Source organism: Triticum aestivum, chromosome 7B, assembly GCF_018294505.1.
Source record: "Triticum aestivum cultivar Chinese Spring chromosome 7B, IWGSC CS RefSeq v2.1, whole genome shotgun sequence".
In the NCBI taxonomy this organism is placed as follows: domain Eukaryota; kingdom Viridiplantae; phylum Streptophyta; class Magnoliopsida; order Poales; family Poaceae; genus Triticum; species Triticum aestivum.
This window is the reverse complement of record NC_057813.1, coordinates 405,780,038-405,799,222: the sequence shown is the minus strand read 5'-3', so window position 1 is coordinate 405,799,222 and position 19,185 is coordinate 405,780,038. Positions and strand designations below refer to the sequence as shown.

The following is a 19,185-nucleotide window of genomic DNA, read 5'->3' as shown; positions in this document are numbered from 1 at the left end:
GGTCTAACCTTGGGGCTACTATGTAGCCCCTTGTACCTTCGCGTGCATCCGAATACGGGCGCGTACGTACATGGCCGGAAAACGGCCCTTCGTTAATGCAGAGGAATCCTAAAGATTCCGGTGAGTCTTCGAGTGGTTGAACAGTCTCTCGCTGCATCATGACAGTCAGTTTTCGGCTTTCTCTACTGAGGTGCTCATCCGGAATAACTAGGGCACAATCGCAGTAGTTCTCCTTTGGCCACCTTAGCCGATAACGGAACGTAAGGCGGCAAACCCAGGAGCCGGGCAAACCCAACATTTGACCAAAGACATGATTCAGAGTTGATGCATATAAGGCCAAACTCGTGACGCCGAACACTCCCGAAGGTACTCGGACTTTATAACAGATGATGGGCTCAACAATGCCCATTCATTATAAACCCTATGTTTCCAAGTACGTGCGTTGATCTGTCGTGGTGGAATTCCAAAAACGGCAGTATCCTCTGTGGGTATGGAACCCATGGGATGGTTAAGCAACAAGAGGCAATAGAAAAGGTTTACACAGGGGCTTAATCTAAAAAGAAACCTGTTGGACAGGGCCCTGCTGCACGTCTGCACCTTTGTCTCCGTTGTGCCGCATCTTGAAAGGGTATCGCGCGAACGTTGTCTACGAAAAAAGGAAACTCGTAGGAGAGTGCAACGTAAGTATGCGATGGATAGTAAAAGTGTAAGATGTTGGCCTGCCAATAAGGTTGAGCCAAGTGTGGGGCTTTATTACGCGTTTATAGCCCCTGGTATCCGCTATAGGATTACATATACGGTGCCCTGGTTTGATATGGGCTGCTGGACTCGTCTAACCGTGTCTGTGGTCTTAACAACTAGTCATGTTTTTTTAATGTTAGAGGCCGCTTATAGTCTGGCCGCTAGGGCCGTCGCGTGTTCCTTTGAGCGCGAAGAGTGCTCTATTATTCCACTAACGGTGATGACGCCACGTGGACCGGGCATCTTGAGTGTAAGGTAGCCATAGTGCGGCAATGCATTGAAGCAGGCGAAGGCCGTTCTTCCCAGCAAGTCGTGATAGTTGCTTTGGAAGGGTGCGATGATGAAGAGTAGTTCTTCGCTTCTGGAGTTGCCGGGAGAGCCGAATGTTACCTCCAGTATGACGGAGCCCCTGCTGTAGGCTTCAACGCCTGGTATCACCCCTTCAAAGGTGGTGTTGATTTTACTGATCCTGGATGGGTCTATCCCCATCCTGCGGACATTGTCCTCATATATTAAATTGAGACTGCTGCCACCGTCCATGAGGACGTGGGTGAGATGGTATCCGTCGATTATTGGGTCAAGCACCAAGGCATCTGATCCTTCGCGCCGAATACTAGTTTGGCCATCCAGGTGATCGAAGGTGATCGGATAAGACATCCAGTAGTTAGGTGTGGGTACGATGGGCTCTATATCGCGCGCGTCTTATGGGCGCGTTCGTGCCTTCTCAAGGATGTGCCAGTTTGGCCTGCTTCCCATTCAAGCCGGACATAGTTCGGCCTAGAATTCTCTGTCAGAGAGAGAGTTTTTAATGATTTTAGCATGTCGCCAAAGGGCGAGTGCTGGAAGATGTCCGCAACGGTGAACTCCATTACCGGGGCCCAACCAGGCTTGGTGAGCTCGAGAGCGCGCAGACTGGGACCTACAACCGGATACAAATCCAGGGGCCCGGAGTCACAGGCTTCCTCAGAAGTGCGGCCTCTGTTTGGCTCCAACACCGATGAGTGTACGGCCCGTGGGGAGGGGTCCATCCCTCCGTCCCTACATAGCGCAGCCTGCTCCAGATTTGAGTTTGGGCCTACTGTAGGGGTGAAATCACGAGTGTTGTCCGATAACAGGTCCAGGCCATGCTCATCGTGACTGTCCGGCGTTCCTGGCGCGGGCCCAAATCCGTCGAAGATCCAGTCTCCGCAGATATCCGTCATGTAGTTCAAGTTTCCGAACCTGATTTGATGGCCAGGGGCATAGCTGTCGATCTGCTCCAGATGGCCAAGCGAATTGGCCCGCAGTGCGAAGCCGCCGAACACGAAGATCTGTCCGGGGAGAAAGGTCTCGCCCTGGAACATGTTGTTGACGACTGGAGGCGCCATCAAGCCCTGTTGCGACGACACAGAGGAAATCTCAATGAAAACACCAATGTCGGTGTCAAAACCGGCGGATCTCGGGTAGGGGGGCCCGATTTGTGCGTCAAGGCTGATGGTAACCGGAAGCAAGGGACATAGATGTTTACCCAGGTTCGGGCCCTCTCGACGGAGGTAAAACCCTACTTCCTGCTTGATTAATATTGATGATATGGGTAGTACAAGAGTGGATCTACCACGAGATCGTAGAGGCCAAACCCTAAGAGCTAGCCTATGATGGTATGATTGTAATTGTGATCGGCCTTCTAAGGACCAACCTCTTCGGTTTATATAGACACCGGAGAGGGCTAGGGTTTACATGGAGTCGGTTACAAGGAAGGAAACACAATATCCGGATCGCCAAGCTTGCCTTCCATGCAAAGGAGAGTCCCATCCGGACACAGGCCGAAGTCTTGAGTCTTGTATCTTCACGCTTCAATAGTCTGGACGTTGTACACAGTCCGGCAGTCCGGATACCCCCTAATCCAAGACTCCCTCAATTGGTAACAAGCAATGAAAGTAAATAAAGTGCAGCAAGGTGGCCCAATCCTTTTTGTAGCAAAGGACAAGCCTGGACAATTTCTTATAATGAGAAAAGCGCTCCCGAGGACACATGGGAATTATCGTCAAGCTAGTTTCATCACGTTCATATGATTCGCGTTCGTTACTTTGATAATTTGATATGTGGGTGGACCAGTGCTTGGGTACTGCCCTTTCTTGTACAAGCATCCCACTTATGATTAACCCATATTGCAAGCATCCGCAACTACAAAAGAAGTATTAAGGTAAACCTAACCATAGCATGAAACTAGTGGATCCAAATCAGCCCCTTACGAAGCAACACATAAACTAGGGTTTAAGCTTCTGTCACTCTAGCAACCCATCATCTACTTATTACTTCCCAATGCCTTCCCATAGGCCCAAATAATGGTGAAGTGTCATGTAGTCGACGTTCACATAACACCACTAGAGGAAAGACAACATACATCTCATCAAAATATCGAACGAATACCAAATTCACATGACTACTAATAGCAAGACTTCACTCATGTCCTCAGGAACAAACGTAACTACTCACAAAGCATATTCATGTTCATGATCAGAGGAGTATTAATATGCATTAAGGATCTGAACATATGATCTTCCACCAAGTAAACCAATTAGCATCAACTACAAGGAGTAATCAACACTACTAGCAACCCACAGGTACCAATTTGTGGTTTTGATACAAGATTGGATACAAGAGATGAACTAGGGTTTTGAGAGGAGATGGTGTTGGTGAAGATGTTGATGGAGATTGACCCCCTCCCGATGAGAGAATCATTGGTGATGACGATGGTGATAATTTCCCCCTCCCCGAGGGAAGTTTCCCCGGCAGAACAGCTCCGCCGGAGCCCTAGATTGGTTCTGCCAAGGTTCTGCCTCGTGGCGGCGGAGTTTTGTCCCGTAAGCTTGCTTATGATTTTTTTCCAGGGTAAAAGCCATCATATAGCAGAAGATGGGCACCGGAGGGCCACCAGGGGGCCCAGGAGACAGGGGACGCGCCCGGTAGGGGGGCGCCCCCCACCCTCCTAGCCAGGGTGTGGGCCCCCTTTGGTGTTTTCTTCGTTCAATAATTCTTATTAATTCCAAAAGTGACTTCCGTGGAGTTTCAAGATTTTTAGAGCTGTGCAGAATAGGTTTCCAATATTTGCTCCTTTTCCAGCCAGAATCCCAGCTGCCGGCATTCTCCCTCTTCATGATAAACCTAGTAAAATAAGAGAGAATAGCCATGAGTATTGTGACATAATGTGTAATAATAGCCCATAATGCAATAAATATTGATATAAAAGCATGATGCAAAATGGACGTATCAAGCGTCGTGGGGGGATCTACGTGTGAAGCGAAGTAATAGCTGCTTCGGAAGCAGCACATGAAGGAGTCTGGATGAAGGAGTTCATATCCGATCTAGGTGTAATACCCAGTGCATCGGGTCCAGTGAAAATCTTTTGTGACAACAATGGAGCAATTGCCTTGCCGAAGGAATCCAGGTTTCACAAGAGAACCAAATACATCAAGAGACGCTTCAACTCCATTCGAGAAAAGTTCAAGGATGGAGACATAGAAATTTGCAAAGTACATACGGATCTGAATGTGGCAGACCCGTTGACTAAGCTTCTTCTGCGAGCAAAACATGATCAGCACCAAGACTCCATGGGTGTTAGATTCATTATGTAATCTAGATTATTGACTCTAGTGCAAGTGGGAGACTAAAGGAAATATGCCCTGGAGGCAATAATAAAGTTGCTATTTTATATTTCCTTATTCATGATAAAGGTTTATTATTCATGCTAGAATTATATTGATCGGAAACTTAAATACATGTGTGAATACATAAAAAAAATATCGTGTCCCTAGTAAGCCTCTACTAGACTAGCTCGTTGATCAAAGATGGTTAAGGTTCCCTAACCATAGACATGTGTTGTCATTTGATAACGGGGTCACATCATTAGGCGAATGATGTGATGGACAAGACCCACCCGTTAGCTTAGCATATTGATCATTTAGTTTATTGCTATTGCTTTCTTAATGTCAAATACATATTCCTTCGACTATGAGATTATGCAACTCCCGGATACTAGAGGAATATCTTGTGTCCTATCAAACATCACAACGTAACTGGATGATCATAAAGATGCTCTACAGGTATCTTCGAAGGTGTTTGTTGAGTTGGCATAGATCGAGATTAGGATTTGTCACTCCGAGTATCGGAGAGGTATCTCTGGGCCCTCTCGGTAATACACATCATAAGCTTGCAAGCAAATGACTAAGGAGTTAGTTATGAGATGATGTATTACGGAACGAGTAAAGAGACTTGTCGGTAACGAGATTGAACTAGGTATAAAGATACAGACGGTCGAATCTCGAGCAAGTAACATAGGACAAGGGGAATTATGTATGTTGACATAACGGTTCGATCGATAAAGATCTTCGTAGAATATCTAGGATTCAATATGGGCATCCAGTTTCCGCTATTGGTTATTGGTCGGAGAGGTGTCTCGGTCATGTCTACATAGTTATCAAACCCGTAGGGTCCACACGCTTAACGTTCATTGATGATATAGTGTTATATGAGTTATATGATTTAGTGAGCGAATGTTGTTCGGAGTCCTGGATGAGATCACGGACATGACGAGGAGTCTCGAAATGGTCGAGAGGTAAAGATTGATATATAGGACGATGGTATTCAGACACCAGAATAGTTTCAGAGGGCACCGGGTAGTCATCGGATCACCGAAGGGGTTCCGGGAGGCCCCGGGAGGTCTATGGGCCTAATGGGCCAAGGAGTAGCACACACAAGCCCACAGAGGGGCTGGCGCGCCCTCTCCCTGGTCGCCGGCCCTAGAAGAAGGAAAGGGGGCGTCACCTCCTCCTGCCTTTCACCCTTGTGGGAGAAAGGAAAGTGGGGGGGGGGGGGCACCTCCTCCTTCCTTCCCCTTGGCGCCAAAAGAAGGAAAGGGGGCGGCCTAGGGCAAGCCCAAGTAGGATTCAGACCTACTTGGGGCACCCCTTGGCCTCTCCCCCTCCCTCCCACCTATATATATATATATAGATATATATATATATATATATATATATATATATATATGGGAGGGGCGCCTAGCACACTAAGAACATTGTCTTAGCCGTGTGCGGCGCCCCCCTCAACCGTTTACACCATCGGTCATATTTTCGTAGTGCTTAGGCGAAGCCCTGCGGAGATCACTTCACCATCACCGTCACCACGCCGTCGTGCTGCCGGAACTCATCCACTACCTCGCCGTCTTGCTGGATCAAGAAGGTGGGGACATCACCGAGCTAAACGTGTGCTAAACGTGGAGGTGTCGTATGTTCGGTACTCGATCCGTTGGAGCGCAAAGAAGTTCAACTACATCAACCACGTTATCTAACACTTCTGCTTACGGTCTACGAGGGTACGTAGACACACTCTACCCTCTCGTTGCTATGCATCTCCTTGATAGATCTTGTGTGTGCGTAGAAAAAAAATTGTTTTACATGCAACGTTTTCGAGCACATACCACGGGAAGTCGACGCACGGGGACGGCGGTGGACCGCATGCCGCGGCGCCACAGCCCGGAGGGGCGACGCGGCGATAGCATGCGAGTCGCGACAGCGGGAAGACCTTGGGACAACGACAAGGACCGCGGGTCGCGGTGCTATGGCCCGAAGGGGTGATGCAGCGGCAGAGCCCGGGTAGGTGCAACCGCGGGGACGGACTTGGGGCAGCAGCGGGGACCGCGTATCGCAGCACTACAGCCCGAAGGGGCAAAGCAGCGGTGCGCGCGTGAGTCGATGCAGCTGCGAGGAGAACCACGGGGCGGCGGCGCTGCGGCCCAACGGGGCAACGCAACGGCAGCCCGATGCTCGATCGGTGGAGAAGCGCGCTGTACTCGGGACGGTCTTCACGGGACCTGCGGAGGCGCGCGCAACCGATGGGCTAGGTCGGTTGCGCGGCGTAGATGAGGCGGATCGCGACGGCGAGCGGGTGATCAAGCCGATCGCGCATGAGGTCCGCGACGCCGCTCGATGGAGGCGGGGTGGCGGCGGAGTCCGAGATGAAGCCGGCGACGACGGACGATGTGCGGACGAGCGGGTCAGCACCGGCACCCAGGCTGCCAAAGCAGCGCCGGTGCCCAGGCATCGAGACCTGAAAGTGCTAGTATTCGACTATAGGGGGGTGAATAGGCGATTTTTATGGAAGTCTTCAAAGCAGGGGTGTTTTGAAGAAAAACAATAGAAATGAACCTATTGATATGCAGCGGAAGGTAGATTACACTAGACAAGCCATAGTCAAGTAAGCAATATAGTGAAAGCACGAAGACTATCAGCAGGTAGGTAGTATGGATCAGGATGGAAGATAGTGTGGAGCCAAACAAACAACAGTCTTCACACAGTGAAGTCAATCAGATCAGGCAAGTGGGCAAAGACTTCACGAAGACAAACTGTAAGTAAGGTGAGAGAGGTAGGATAGAACCGGTTGCTCAGAGAGGACAACGGATTTGTTGGACCAGTTCCAGTTGCTGTGACAACTGTACGTCTGGTTAGGGAGACTGAGATTCAACCCAGAAGACCGCGTCTTCACCTTATTCCCCTTGAGCTAAGAACACTTAGTCCTCGCCCAATCACTCTGGTAAGTCTTCAAGGGAGACTTCCAAACCTTCACAGACTTCGTTCACTGGCAATCCACAATGACTCTTGCATGCTCAGAACGCGACGCCTAACCGGCTGGAGGATTCACATTCCTCAAGTGTAATAAGTCTTTAGATCACGCGGACAGAAAGACTTCAGTGATGCCTAACACTCTTTGGCTCTGAGTGTTTTGGGCTTTGTCCTTGCAAGGATTCTCTCTCCCAAAGGCTTTGGAGGTGGGTTGCTCTCAAACGACAAAAGCCGTGCACTAACTCTGAGCAGCCGCCAATTTATGGTGTAGGGGGTGGGCTATTTATAGTCAGGAGGCAACCCGACCTGATTTGTCTAAAATGACTCTGGGTCACTAAGGAACTGACGCGTGTCCAACGGTCAGATTTCAAACACATGCGGCAGCTTAGCTTGGGCTACAAGCCAAGCTAACTCATCCAGCTCTGGATAAGATTTTCTCTCATTGTCTTCGCTTGAAGACATAGGATTTGGTTGAGCATCACATCAGTCACTCTGACTTTGTTCACTTTGACCCCACTTAATAGTGCGGTGGTTCCTATGACTCAACAAAGAAGAAAAGGAAGCTACGAAACAACTATGTCTTCGCACTCCATAGTCTTCATGCGATGTCTTCTCCTGTCATAGTCTTCAATGTGAATGTCTTCACAGACCACCATTGTCTTCAATGTCTTCACACATTTTTAGGGGTCATCTCTGGTAGGTAAACCGAATCAATATGGACTATTACTTGTGTTATCCTCAGTTCTCACAAACACATTAGTCCCTTTATCAAGTTTGTTGTCAATACTCCAAAACCAACTAGGGGTGGCACTAGATGCACTTACAAGACCCAAGCGACCAACAGAGCGGCGGCGCCCGAGCTCGAGGCATCCGACGAGCCTAGCGCAGCTGGCTCGACGTAGCCGAGGACGAGGCCAGCGAGGCACACCATAGGGCCGCCGTGCAGACGCGGCGGAGGCGGGTGGCGATGGACGGCATGGATCGACGGGCGGGCCGGTGCGCGAACGACGGCTGTGATGGGCCGCCGCATCGCGCGAGGCCACCGGGTCGAGACGATGTAGGAATCCGGTCGGAGCAGGGCCGCGACGGCCCCTGACGGGCTGCCTTGGCGCGCGTGGCCGCCGGGTCAGAGGAAATGTCGGTCGGTCGTGCCAGTGTTGGAGTAGAGGCGCGCGACGGGGGTCGACGGCGGCTGCGGGCGACGCAAACCGATCAAGTATAGATCGGAAAACCAAAAGAAAAAACGCCGATCAAGATGACCGGTGAGAGAGAGAAAAACCCGGAGCAATGGCTCAAGAAAATGACTCTCTAGGGCAGCCGGTCAACACGACCGGCGGACAAATCCTAGGTACAGGCGACGCGGCCCCCGGCGGCGCGCGGGTGCGGAAGAGGCGGCGACGGCTAGGGTTTAGGATGGAGGTAAGTCTGATACCATGTTAGAAGGGGGAGAGGGATTTGGTGGAATTGTTGATTGTATTGCTTGAGCCTCATGGGCATATATATATATATATATATATATATATATATATATATATATATATATATATATATATATATATATATATAGTACAAGTCAAGGTAGAATAAATCCTACCCTATCCTATGTTTCCTAAATAAACATTATACTCAACACTGAGAATTCAGGAAAAAGGTGTTCCGTTTCAGGGATATTGTGACCATATCGGAAATCATGACAACACAATTTGCAGAGCTTTCCTGCATTCATTTTCACATATCGGATATCTTACATACACGATGCAAAACCTTCACTATGCAGTAGCTCTGTTCAAATTTTCCCTCCAATTCATGCAAATGCACGGCGTGGGAAGGCAAAAATTTGTAGCTCCAAGAACCCAGACAACGGCACGACAGCTGCTGCGTCTGCGTCTACCGAATAATTTACATGAGTTTACATGGAGCAGCACAAGGATGCCACCACCCCTTGATTGTCAAGACTCCTGCGCTTGTGGCAGAGCAGCCTCGCGATGTTCCCAGCATCGCCGGTGCACCTCCTCCATTCTCTCTGCTGGATTGCAGACGCCGGAGCAGTTCCAGTCGAAGGACGCCCCACATGGGTTCCCACCCTGCGCCTTCCATTCGCAGTCTGCATGATCAGAGAAGATGGCACATGAAAATGTGCGTCACCTGCCTTATGTTTCCACAATCTGAACAGCAAGCAGAAGTGCTTTGCAATTGCAGCAAATGCCAGGTTGACTGATGTTGGATGGTAGCAAATGCCAGGTAGACTTTGCATCACATTATCACAACACATACCAGGGCTGGCAATGATGGTTGGTGAAGTAAATATATCCCCAGAGTCAGAGATATAAGAATGACGTACTGATGGTCTAAAAACAAAATACTGTACTTATGGTCACTAACCACATTGTACAAAGATAGAGCCATGTGTTGTGTCCATGCCTACTGAAGTGCAAGCGACAAAAGAGTAACTGAGAGAGAAGATAGGTCAACACCCACTAGATTTGCAAGCAACAGGCACTCGCGTCTGTCTTATTCTGAGGGTCATTCAGGTTAAAAGTAATCAAGTAGTAACCACTAAGTGATGGTAACATTCAGATGAATGAAATATTCATGTGATGGAATGAAATATTCATGTGATGTGCCGACATGTTTGGTGTAAAGAGCAACTTCTGGGGAGCTGGGGGACAGAAAGGTGGTAAAGGCAAGTCTTGAATCTATGTGCTAACAAACACTGTAGTTGGTAAGACAAACACTGTAGTTTGGTAAGACAATTGTATCATCTTTTTCTCAGTACAAAATTCAAAATGATTGGCTCAACTACTTATAGTACTGTAAAGCATATAACTTCCAGGTTAAGCGATGTCGTAATGAGCATGCAATAATTATCTAGATAAAATAGGACAGTATGCTGAAGCAAAATGGAAAATCAACAATAAAGAAGCGAGATGCCAACCTGGAGGAATACCACAACAAAGGCTTCTCTCATCAACATGCTCAACATCCAACCCAATCAACCAAGAACCAAATGATACATCTTCATTTGTATATTTGTGCAAGATATGCCTGAAAATGATGTCAAACAGATATGAGATGAAGCAGTAAAGTAATCCATTTTATCAGGCATTGCATATCCACATCAGAAATTTAGGACTCACTTGTTTGCTGATACATAGGTCGCCAAGTCCCTTGTTATAGCATACAGCTGCCGTGTTGCGTGCCTAAAGTAGTTGTTACCCGCAGTCCCAAACTTCCAATGATCTGGTTCGTAATATTTAGATTCACTGTGAACATTAAGCAGGCATTACCACATTATATTACTCCAAATTTTAGAAGAAATGTCAGTAAAATGAAACCATCTATTTGGGAGCATCTCTAGTAAGACCTGTCCTTGTAAGTTGTAAATAAGAGAATGCAAAACTCATTATTTTCATTATCCGATCAGAATAGGAATGAACAATCTGAAAAATGAAACAATTGCTTTGCTAGCACATAGCATGACTAACTTCCACTGTCGGACGGATGATACTTCTTTCTCCACACCACTCGACAGTTCATATCACGAGTTTGCATTGTCATTAAAAAAAATGGAAGCTCTCGCCTGACACATTTCTCCATATGTTTAATATTTTAATCAATTGGAGGCAATATGGGTTTCTTGAGTGTTACTCCCTCCGTCCGGAAATACTTGTCATCAAAATGAACAAAAGGGGATGTATCTAGACGTATTTTAGTTCTAGATACATCCGTTTTTATTCATTTTGATGACAAGTATTTTCGGACGGAGGGAGTACTTGTTAGCAATCACAGGTCCGGATTTCATGCAGCCGATGTACACCCGAGGTTTTGACCTATGTCGTGCCAAAATCGATCTGGTAATACCTGTGTTAAGAGAGAAAACCTCAGTGCATGAGAATACCAGCGAAACATTTACCAGCAACAAAGGGTTCTGTGTAGTGTAGGCATACCAATGTTGACATGAACATCATCGTCAACTTTGACATAGAAATCAGCATCCCACGTGGACAGAACACTTGAAAGAAACATCTGAATCTTCAAAGGAAGCCTATCCTGGCCTTCAACGTGATTCTGCAAAGGGCGTCAATATTGTTAGTCATTGGTAAGGTAAAAGCTAAAGTAGTTGAAAGTAGTCGACTCAGCATACAAGTCTAAGAATATCATTGTATTCTTTATCTTCTGCATCCATGGCACGCTCCACTTCACTGTCAGGACCAGGATTTGCACTGCAAGATGTAAGCACCAAAACTCAGTAGCGTGTCAAGCAGGAACATTGACTATCTCTTTCCCAGATTTTTAAACTCAGCCATACCATACCTTCGTCCAATAACAAAACGCATGACAATGCCCTTGTCCTTCTCCAGCCTTCGCAAACGCTCACCTAGAGACAGAGCACCGTATTTAGATGGTAGAAAACTGGTATGAATGGAACATAAACAATTGGAAGTACCATGTCTTACAGGCTCTACCTTGTGGCATCCACGTCTTCCTGATAGAGTCTCTGCGCCTCCGATTACCGAACGTGGTCATGATACCCATGACGAAAAGCAATCTAGGTCGCATGTTTCCGTGGTCAGCGGCTGAATCACTCGGCGACACGCCTTGGTTCCTCATCTGCGCGGCTCTGGCGGCAGCCAGGCGCATCTCGATGTCCGATATCGTTCTGTCCAACGCGCTGCCAAACAGAAGCAGAATAAGCAAATCCAAACCAGAAGGAAAGATTCATGGCAGCTCAAGGTTCAGGCATTACATGACGACTTCGCGGGTTTGTGCTTGGCTCAGCATAGCCCTCGAACGGCCAGAATTCGTCTGCAAAACCGGGCCAGTTGGCAATGCGCAGCCAGATAAACATCAACGGAAGAGAGGGGATTGAATCGGAGCGGCGCATTACCTTGTTTGGGCAATCCGGCGGCTCGGGGACCGCCCAGTAGCTGCAAAAGTAGAGCAAACGTCACCACCTCCGCCCAGGAAACCGACGAGCATTGGAGCAGCTCGCGGCGAGAGGAAGAGATTGGGAGCGGGTAAGGAGCAGAGAGCGAGAAATCCGGGAGAAACGGCGGATTGGGTGGGTGGGGGGTGAATGCGAACCGGTTGACGACGCAGACGCCGAGGAGGAAGCAGGCGGCGCAGAGCGCGGCGACGCACCTCGTGGGCACGCGCCCCGGCGGCGCCCTGTGATGCGGCCTGGCCGCGCCCATCGCTTTGCCCGTGCTCACCTCGGATTCCTAGTTCGAACGGGAGGAGAGAGAGAGAGAGAGGGAAAGCCGTGTGAGAGGCTGAGAGGGAGAGGGAGAGCGAGCTTTTGCCTTGGTCTGCTCTGCTCACCTGCAATGCAGTGGCGCTCAGTGCTGCGTGGACTCGGCTCATAGATATGCCCCTCCGTGATTTTTGGCTCCTCGAGCTTGCGGAAAGTGTACTAGTTGCTTTCTGTCGATTTATAAGTTTTTTTGGGGGATCGAACATTTATTTAAAGACAATAAAATCTTTTATATACTTCCGGTCTGTGGTTTTCCATACTAATTGAAACAACTCAAAAACTTAAAAACACTTTTATATCTCTATCAATATGAATGGCACGACTCAAGTTTTTTTTAACACAGTACAAATGCAACCGCTTATATATACACACCGACACTCACCCCCTATTTACACACGCACGCCTACTCTTCCACGAGCACCTTCGAGAGACTGAGCCTACACATCATCTTAAGATTGATCAAGCCGTCACGGACTCACAGACGTCTTCGTAGTCGACGGGAACGTCTCCTTCCATTGAAAGCACATGATCAGAAGGCTTGAAATAAATTCACAAAAATACGATTACCGATGCAAATCTAAGACTTGAACCCTCATGTGTTGGTTCACCATAAGAAACCGCGACACGAGCTAAGTTGAGCTACTCTTGCTTTGACTTGTCCTATTTTTTACTCAAGTACGAGTATCATATTTTTCTAATCAAATGGCCGTGCACAATGAATCCTTGTGTGCTACTTTTATAATATTGTAATCATATTGTATTATCTATTGATTATGCCCTAATTCATCTGTCACATGTCATTGATGCTTTCGTGTGATATTTCTTCAATGCAAAAATCATGCCATTGATCTTGAGATGCACATGATTTTGTATAGACAAATTTCAAAATGTATTCCTTAATTCAACATTTTTTTGTGATGGTTGATATTTGTGGGCTAAAAGTGTTATTGTGCTTGTAATATGATTAAATTAATATTTGCTAGTGTTTATTTACAAATGCATAACACTTTTTATATAGTTTTTCTTCCACATCAATAACGTAAAAGGTATGAAACATGTAAAATTTCATTAAAAAATATACATGTGGATGTTAAGAAAATGTCCTTCATTCATCTTTCGAGTATGTTAGTTATTTTTGTCAAAAGGAAAAAGTATGTTAGTAAAATGGGCTCTGCACGTGCACCATCACTAGTAACACTTAGAAAGAGAGACATATACATAACTACCCTTTCACGGTCTTTTTTTCATAGTTTCCACTGCATGATGTTGAATAGGATTCCCCTTATAACGCGCTTACAAAATTAGCAAAAATGGCACATGCCATTTTTACTTTTGCAACATTGATACAACGGTTTTATTGTTACGTGTTCATGCCATATACTTTCACACACATCAGTGCTCAAAGTCTAAATCACGAGTACTATGTTTTCTCTACGGTACAATGAAACGAATTGGTAAAAATTGCTATAATTTACAAAATCCAGTATTCTCTTTGCTGTTGTAATACATTTTGTAAGAAAGTTCCTTGTGCTGGAGACTCTTTACTCGTCTGTCTAAAAATGCTGAAGCTTACAAGCAAAGTAAAAGAAAACCCACAAGCAAGAAAACAATGGGAAACCCCATAAGCCACAATGGTCAAGTACCGCTAGTACGTATTGTTTTTTCGTTAACTTGAAAGTAGTCCAGTACTCAAGTACCAAGACGCACTCTTCTCTAAAATCTAAAGAAAGAAAATACCAAGGCGTACTTTTCCGTCCAGCTAAGAAAAAAAATACTGTACCCCCGCAAAAAAGGAAAAAAAACAGTACTGTCATTGTTTTCCCTTGGAGCAAAGAGATTTCCATCACTCTATCTATGCACCGGGTCCATACGAGGGACAGCAGCATTAATCATCCCTGCAGCAAACCTGCGTCCATTCTGTACGCGTAGCTCGAAACGGTCATGTCCTCTGCCGCGGCGGGTGAAAGCGCCTCGCTGGACCCGGCGCTCCAGGACCGGACCGACGGGGCCGCACCGACGAGGCGACGGCGACTAGCGTCCCCCGGCCCCGAGGGCAAGGACACCGCCAGGTGTGCCGGCGCCGGCCCGGTGCACGAGGTCCACGGCGGAAGGTTCGTGGGGCTGCCGCTCGCCCCCCGCAAAATGCCGTGGCACGAATCCATGCGGGCCACCGCCGGGCGCACGTCCTTTGGACTCTACAGTAAAGGCGCCCTTTTCGGCAGTGGGGGAGGGGAGGAATTTGTTTTGCCGGGCCCACCGTCATCGGTTGGTGTTTGTGGCGCAGCTGCGGTTTGCAGCGGAGCGTACTTGATGACCCTTTGTTTAACTGATGTGCTACGTAATATTTTTTGCGAGGTAATTACTGTGCTTGGGTAAAATGGGTTAAAGTGACAGCGGCATGGAGTACGTGCAGCTTTGGCACTTTGTTTTTTTCTCTCTCTCTCTCTCGTGCATCTCTCTCTCTCTCTTTGCACGCCTGTATGATCGAAACTGCAACCTGACACTGGGATACAGCCGATGCCGATATGGTGGGTTTTCGGCCTAGTCTGTTACAGAAAAGTGGTTCGGCCTCGTGTTCTATCTTGAATCCCGTGTCACACGTAAAGTGCACGTTTGAATATTTGTCCCTCCCTCTACGTTCTCAGATGCGGTAGTAGTACTAGAGTATATGAAATCGACACCGTTAGCTCTTCCTGTTTTTCTTATACGAATTTACCTGCGTCAATCGGCGACTGTTAAAGAGAGCGCCAACATACAATGGCCATGATGATGCGCGTGCACAGTACAGTACTATAGTTGGCATCATTTTCAATTTTATCCCTTTCGGCTCGGGTTCCATTTTATTGGACCGTCGATAATGAAGCTATTAGCTACGCATTTTTGCCTTGCACATGGCCATGTGATGGTGCATGTAAGGTTGGCTGCATGATTGGGATATAGCCATCACTCATCAGCCACCCATGAGCTAAACCAATGCGATGATGCCAAACTAGTACTACGCGACTACGGGTTTGCTGGAACACCGATGCCGGATGATATGACCTGCTTCTCCTTTTTGGTGACACGGAAGATGGTGTGCAACAGCACATGCCTATCCTAAAAGTGCAAAACCCTTTCTTCCTAAATTTTTGCTCGTCTAGCATATTCTCTGTCCTAAAAAGTTCATTTTGTCAATCTTCAAAATTGTTTTAGACTTATCACAATATATTAATTATAAACTTAAACAGTTAAGGAATAAAACTTCCAATTTTTTCCTGCAAAAAAAAGGTGCATACAATTCAAATATGTAAGAAAATAATGTTCTCAATATAACCATTCCAATTCTAACACAACATATGGTCTAGATGAACTAAGAATTCAAATAAGTATGATAAAAACATAAGAACTAAGAATTATTCGATGTTCGATGCACTGGGCGGAGCTACATAGGGGCCAAACCAGGTCGTGGCCCACCCAGGGTTTTGAGTTTTTTTAGTAATACCTATGCATTTGTGGCCCGTCCAGTCCATTAGTAGCACCACCACGTTTGCACGCTCCTTTTTCCTCTCTACTCTTGTTCCTCTTCTTTCTTTCCCTTTTTTAGGAGGACAGGACTCTCCTGCTTATTTTTCTTGATTTTTAAATAAATAGTACAGAGTATGTTGAACCAAAAGGTTCAACGGAAAAAAGAAACAAAGCTATACATCAAAGAAAAATGAAATCTAAGAAAATCAGAAAGAAACAAAACCTAGAGTGTTGAGCGTACGTTGTCCACTCCATGTGTACAGGACTTGGATCTATATTTATACCGCTGTATCTCTCTCTCCCCCCCTCGTATATTTGTACATCTTGGAAGACAAGTAGAGACCGATCCATTCTGTACCTATATATGCATCATGCACACGATCAATGAATTATCGATGCATGCAATCTCCTCCTTCCAACTAACATGGTATCAGTGCTTCCGCCTAATCCTGCCGCCGCCACCCTACAGCCGCCGCCGCCACCCTACAGCCGCCGCCGCCGCCGCCGCACCGCATCCCCTCCTTGCCGCCGCCGCCGCCCCTCCCTCTCCCGCCGCTGCACCACGCCCCTCCCATCCTAGCCGCCGCGCGCCACCCTTCAAAACCCTAAACCCGTGCCGCCGCCGCTAGCCCCCAACCCTCTCGAGCCGCCGACACCCTCCACTCGTCGTCGCAGCTCCATGGAGTCCCCCTACTCCAGCAACTCGAATCTGTTCGCCGGTCCCGAGCCCGACGCCACTGCCGTTCGCAATCTTGACATTCACACCTACGTCCCCATCAAGCTCGACCAATCCAACTCCTCGTACTACGCGTGGAAGACCTACTTCAAACTTGTCTTCCACGAGTACCACCTCCTCGAGCACGTCGACGGGACCGTTGATGGCGATTTCATGGCAGGCGATCTGGACTGGGCGGTCATTGAGGCCTCCCTCTTTCGGTGGTTCTACCTCACCGTCTCGCCGGACATCTTCCACACGGTCGTCTCGGAGGATGACGACGTGTGTGCCATGTGGACCAAGATTAACGCACTCTTCACCGACAATAAGCTTCAACGTCTTGTGTTTTTGCAGCAGGAATTTTTTGGGTGCCACCAAGATGACTCCTCCATCGCTGACTACTGCATGCGCCTCAAGCGGCTCGCTGACGAGCTCCGCGACATCGGCGGCAAGGTGTCTGACGATCTCATGCTTAGCACCCTCAATGTCGGCCTCCACGAGGACTTCGGCAACGCGGCCTCCAACCTCACCTTGCTGCCGAACCCGACCTTCCACTCCATCGCCGCGTATCTACGCTTGGAGGAACGCCGGATGAAGAAGGTCAAGGCTCGTGTTCATTACACCACCCTCACCGCTGGGACGTCTCGCGGGGCGCCTACGCCCGCCTCGCCTCGCCTCATCCGTGCCCGCCGGCGCCAGCGGGGTATGATAACCCTAAAGTATACGGGATAGTTGTAGCCTCTTTCGATAAGTAAGAGTGTCGAACCCAACGAGGAGCTAAAGGTAGAACAAATACTCTCTCAAGTCCTTTCGACCACTAATACGACTCTACGCACGCTTGACGTTCGCTTTACCTAGAACAAGTATGAAACTAGAGGTACTTTGTAGGTGTGATAGGATAGGTTTGCAAGATAATAAAGAACATGTAAATAAAAAGTAGGGGTTGTTTAGATAAAGATGCAATAAAGTAAATATAGCGAGTGTGGAAAAGTGGTGGTAGGAGTTGTGGAATTGTCCGTAAGCAATTGACTACGTTACTAGACCGATAGCAATTATTATGCGGGAGAGGCCACAGCTAGCATGTCATCCCTGACTTGGAATTCTATGCACTTATGATTGGAACTATTAGCAAGCGTCCGCAACTACTAATGTTCATTAAGGTAAAAACCCAACCATAGCATTAAGATATATTGGTCCCCCTTCAATCCCATATGCAACAATCCCCTTATTCGGGTTTAAGCTTCTATCACTCTAGCAACCCACTATAAGCGAATCATGAATGTATTGCAACACCCTACAGCGGGAATCCCTCACGCTTGCGCAACACGGAGGGCACAATAGGACAGCAACATAAACGCAAGCAAATTAAACCAATCATAGCAATTCGTCAACCACCAATAGGACAACGAAAATCTACTCAGACATCATAGGATGGCAACACATCATTGGAAAATAATATGAAGCATAAAGCACCATGTTCAAGTAGAGGGTACAACGGGTTACGGGAGAGTGGACCGCTGAATATAGATGGGGGAAGGTGATGGAGATGTTGGTGAAGATGATGGAGGTGTTGTTGAAGATCGCGGTGATGATGATGGCCCCCGGTGGCGTTCCGACGCCACCGGAAGCAAGGGGGAGAGAGCCCTCCTTCTTATTCTTCTTCCTTGACCTTCTCCCTAGATGGGAGAAGGGTTTCCCCTCTGGTCCTTGGCTCCCATGGCTTGGGAGTGGCGAGATCCCCTCCGAGATTGGATCTATCTCTCTGTTTCTGCGTTCTCAGATTCCGCCCCTTCACCGTTTGTCTTATATCTGGAGATCCGTAACTCTGATTGGGGTGAATCTTTCGCCCACATTTTTCTCATAAAATTAGCTTTCTTGCAGCAAAAGAAGAGTGTCAACCGCCTTACGGGTGGCCAACGAGAGTGCCAGGCGCGCCCAGGGGGGTGGGCGCGCCCCCCTGTCTCGTGGCCACCTCGGGCACCATTTCGCGTTGATTCTTCCTCCAAAAAATCCCAAATATTCCAAAATAATTCTCCATCCGTTTTTATCCCGTTTGGATTCCGTTTGATATTGGGTTTCTGCGAAACATAAAACATGCAACAAATAGGAACTGGCACTGGGCACTGGATCAATATGTTAGTCCCAAAATAGTATAAAAAAGTTGCCAAAAGTATATGAAAGTTGAAGAATATTAGCATGGAACAATCAAAAATTATAGATACGACGGAGACGTATCAGCATCCCCAAGCTTAATTCTTGCTCGTCCTCGAGTAGGTAAATGATAAAAAAGATAATTTTTGATGTGGAATGCTACCTAGCATAATCTTGATCATGTGTCTAATCATGGCATGAATATTAAGATACAAGTGATTCAA

At 47.5% G+C, this 19,185-nt stretch overlaps 1 protein-coding gene across 2 annotated transcripts; it reads right to left on the bottom strand.

Annotated features, from left to right (window-relative positions):
• Window positions 1–9,005: 9,005 nt before the first annotated feature.
• LOC123158270 (beta-1,6-galactosyltransferase GALT31A) lies at window positions 9,006–12,748 on the bottom strand. 2 transcript variants are annotated; one of them, XM_044576327.1, is made up of 12 exons: window positions 12,660–12,748; window positions 12,423–12,559; window positions 12,226–12,265; window positions 12,085–12,143; window positions 11,795–12,009; window positions 11,652–11,715; window positions 11,482–11,560; window positions 11,285–11,405; window positions 11,111–11,198; window positions 10,475–10,600; window positions 10,273–10,382; window positions 9,006–9,441 (listed from the first exon to the last, which is right to left on the bottom strand). In XM_044576327.1, the coding sequence occupies exons 1-12, from the start codon at window positions 12,699–12,701 to the stop codon at window positions 9,287–9,289; spliced, it is 1,236 nt and encodes a 411-aa protein (XP_044432262.1). In that variant the 5' UTR covers window positions 12,702–12,748; the 3' UTR covers window positions 9,006–9,286. The 2 variants fall into 2 exon arrangements, with proteins under 2 accessions (XP_044432262.1, XP_044432263.1); XM_044576328.1 differs by having other exon boundaries at window positions 11,804–12,009; window positions 12,660–12,743.
• Between the last annotated feature and the right edge of the window lie 6,437 nt (window positions 12,749–19,185).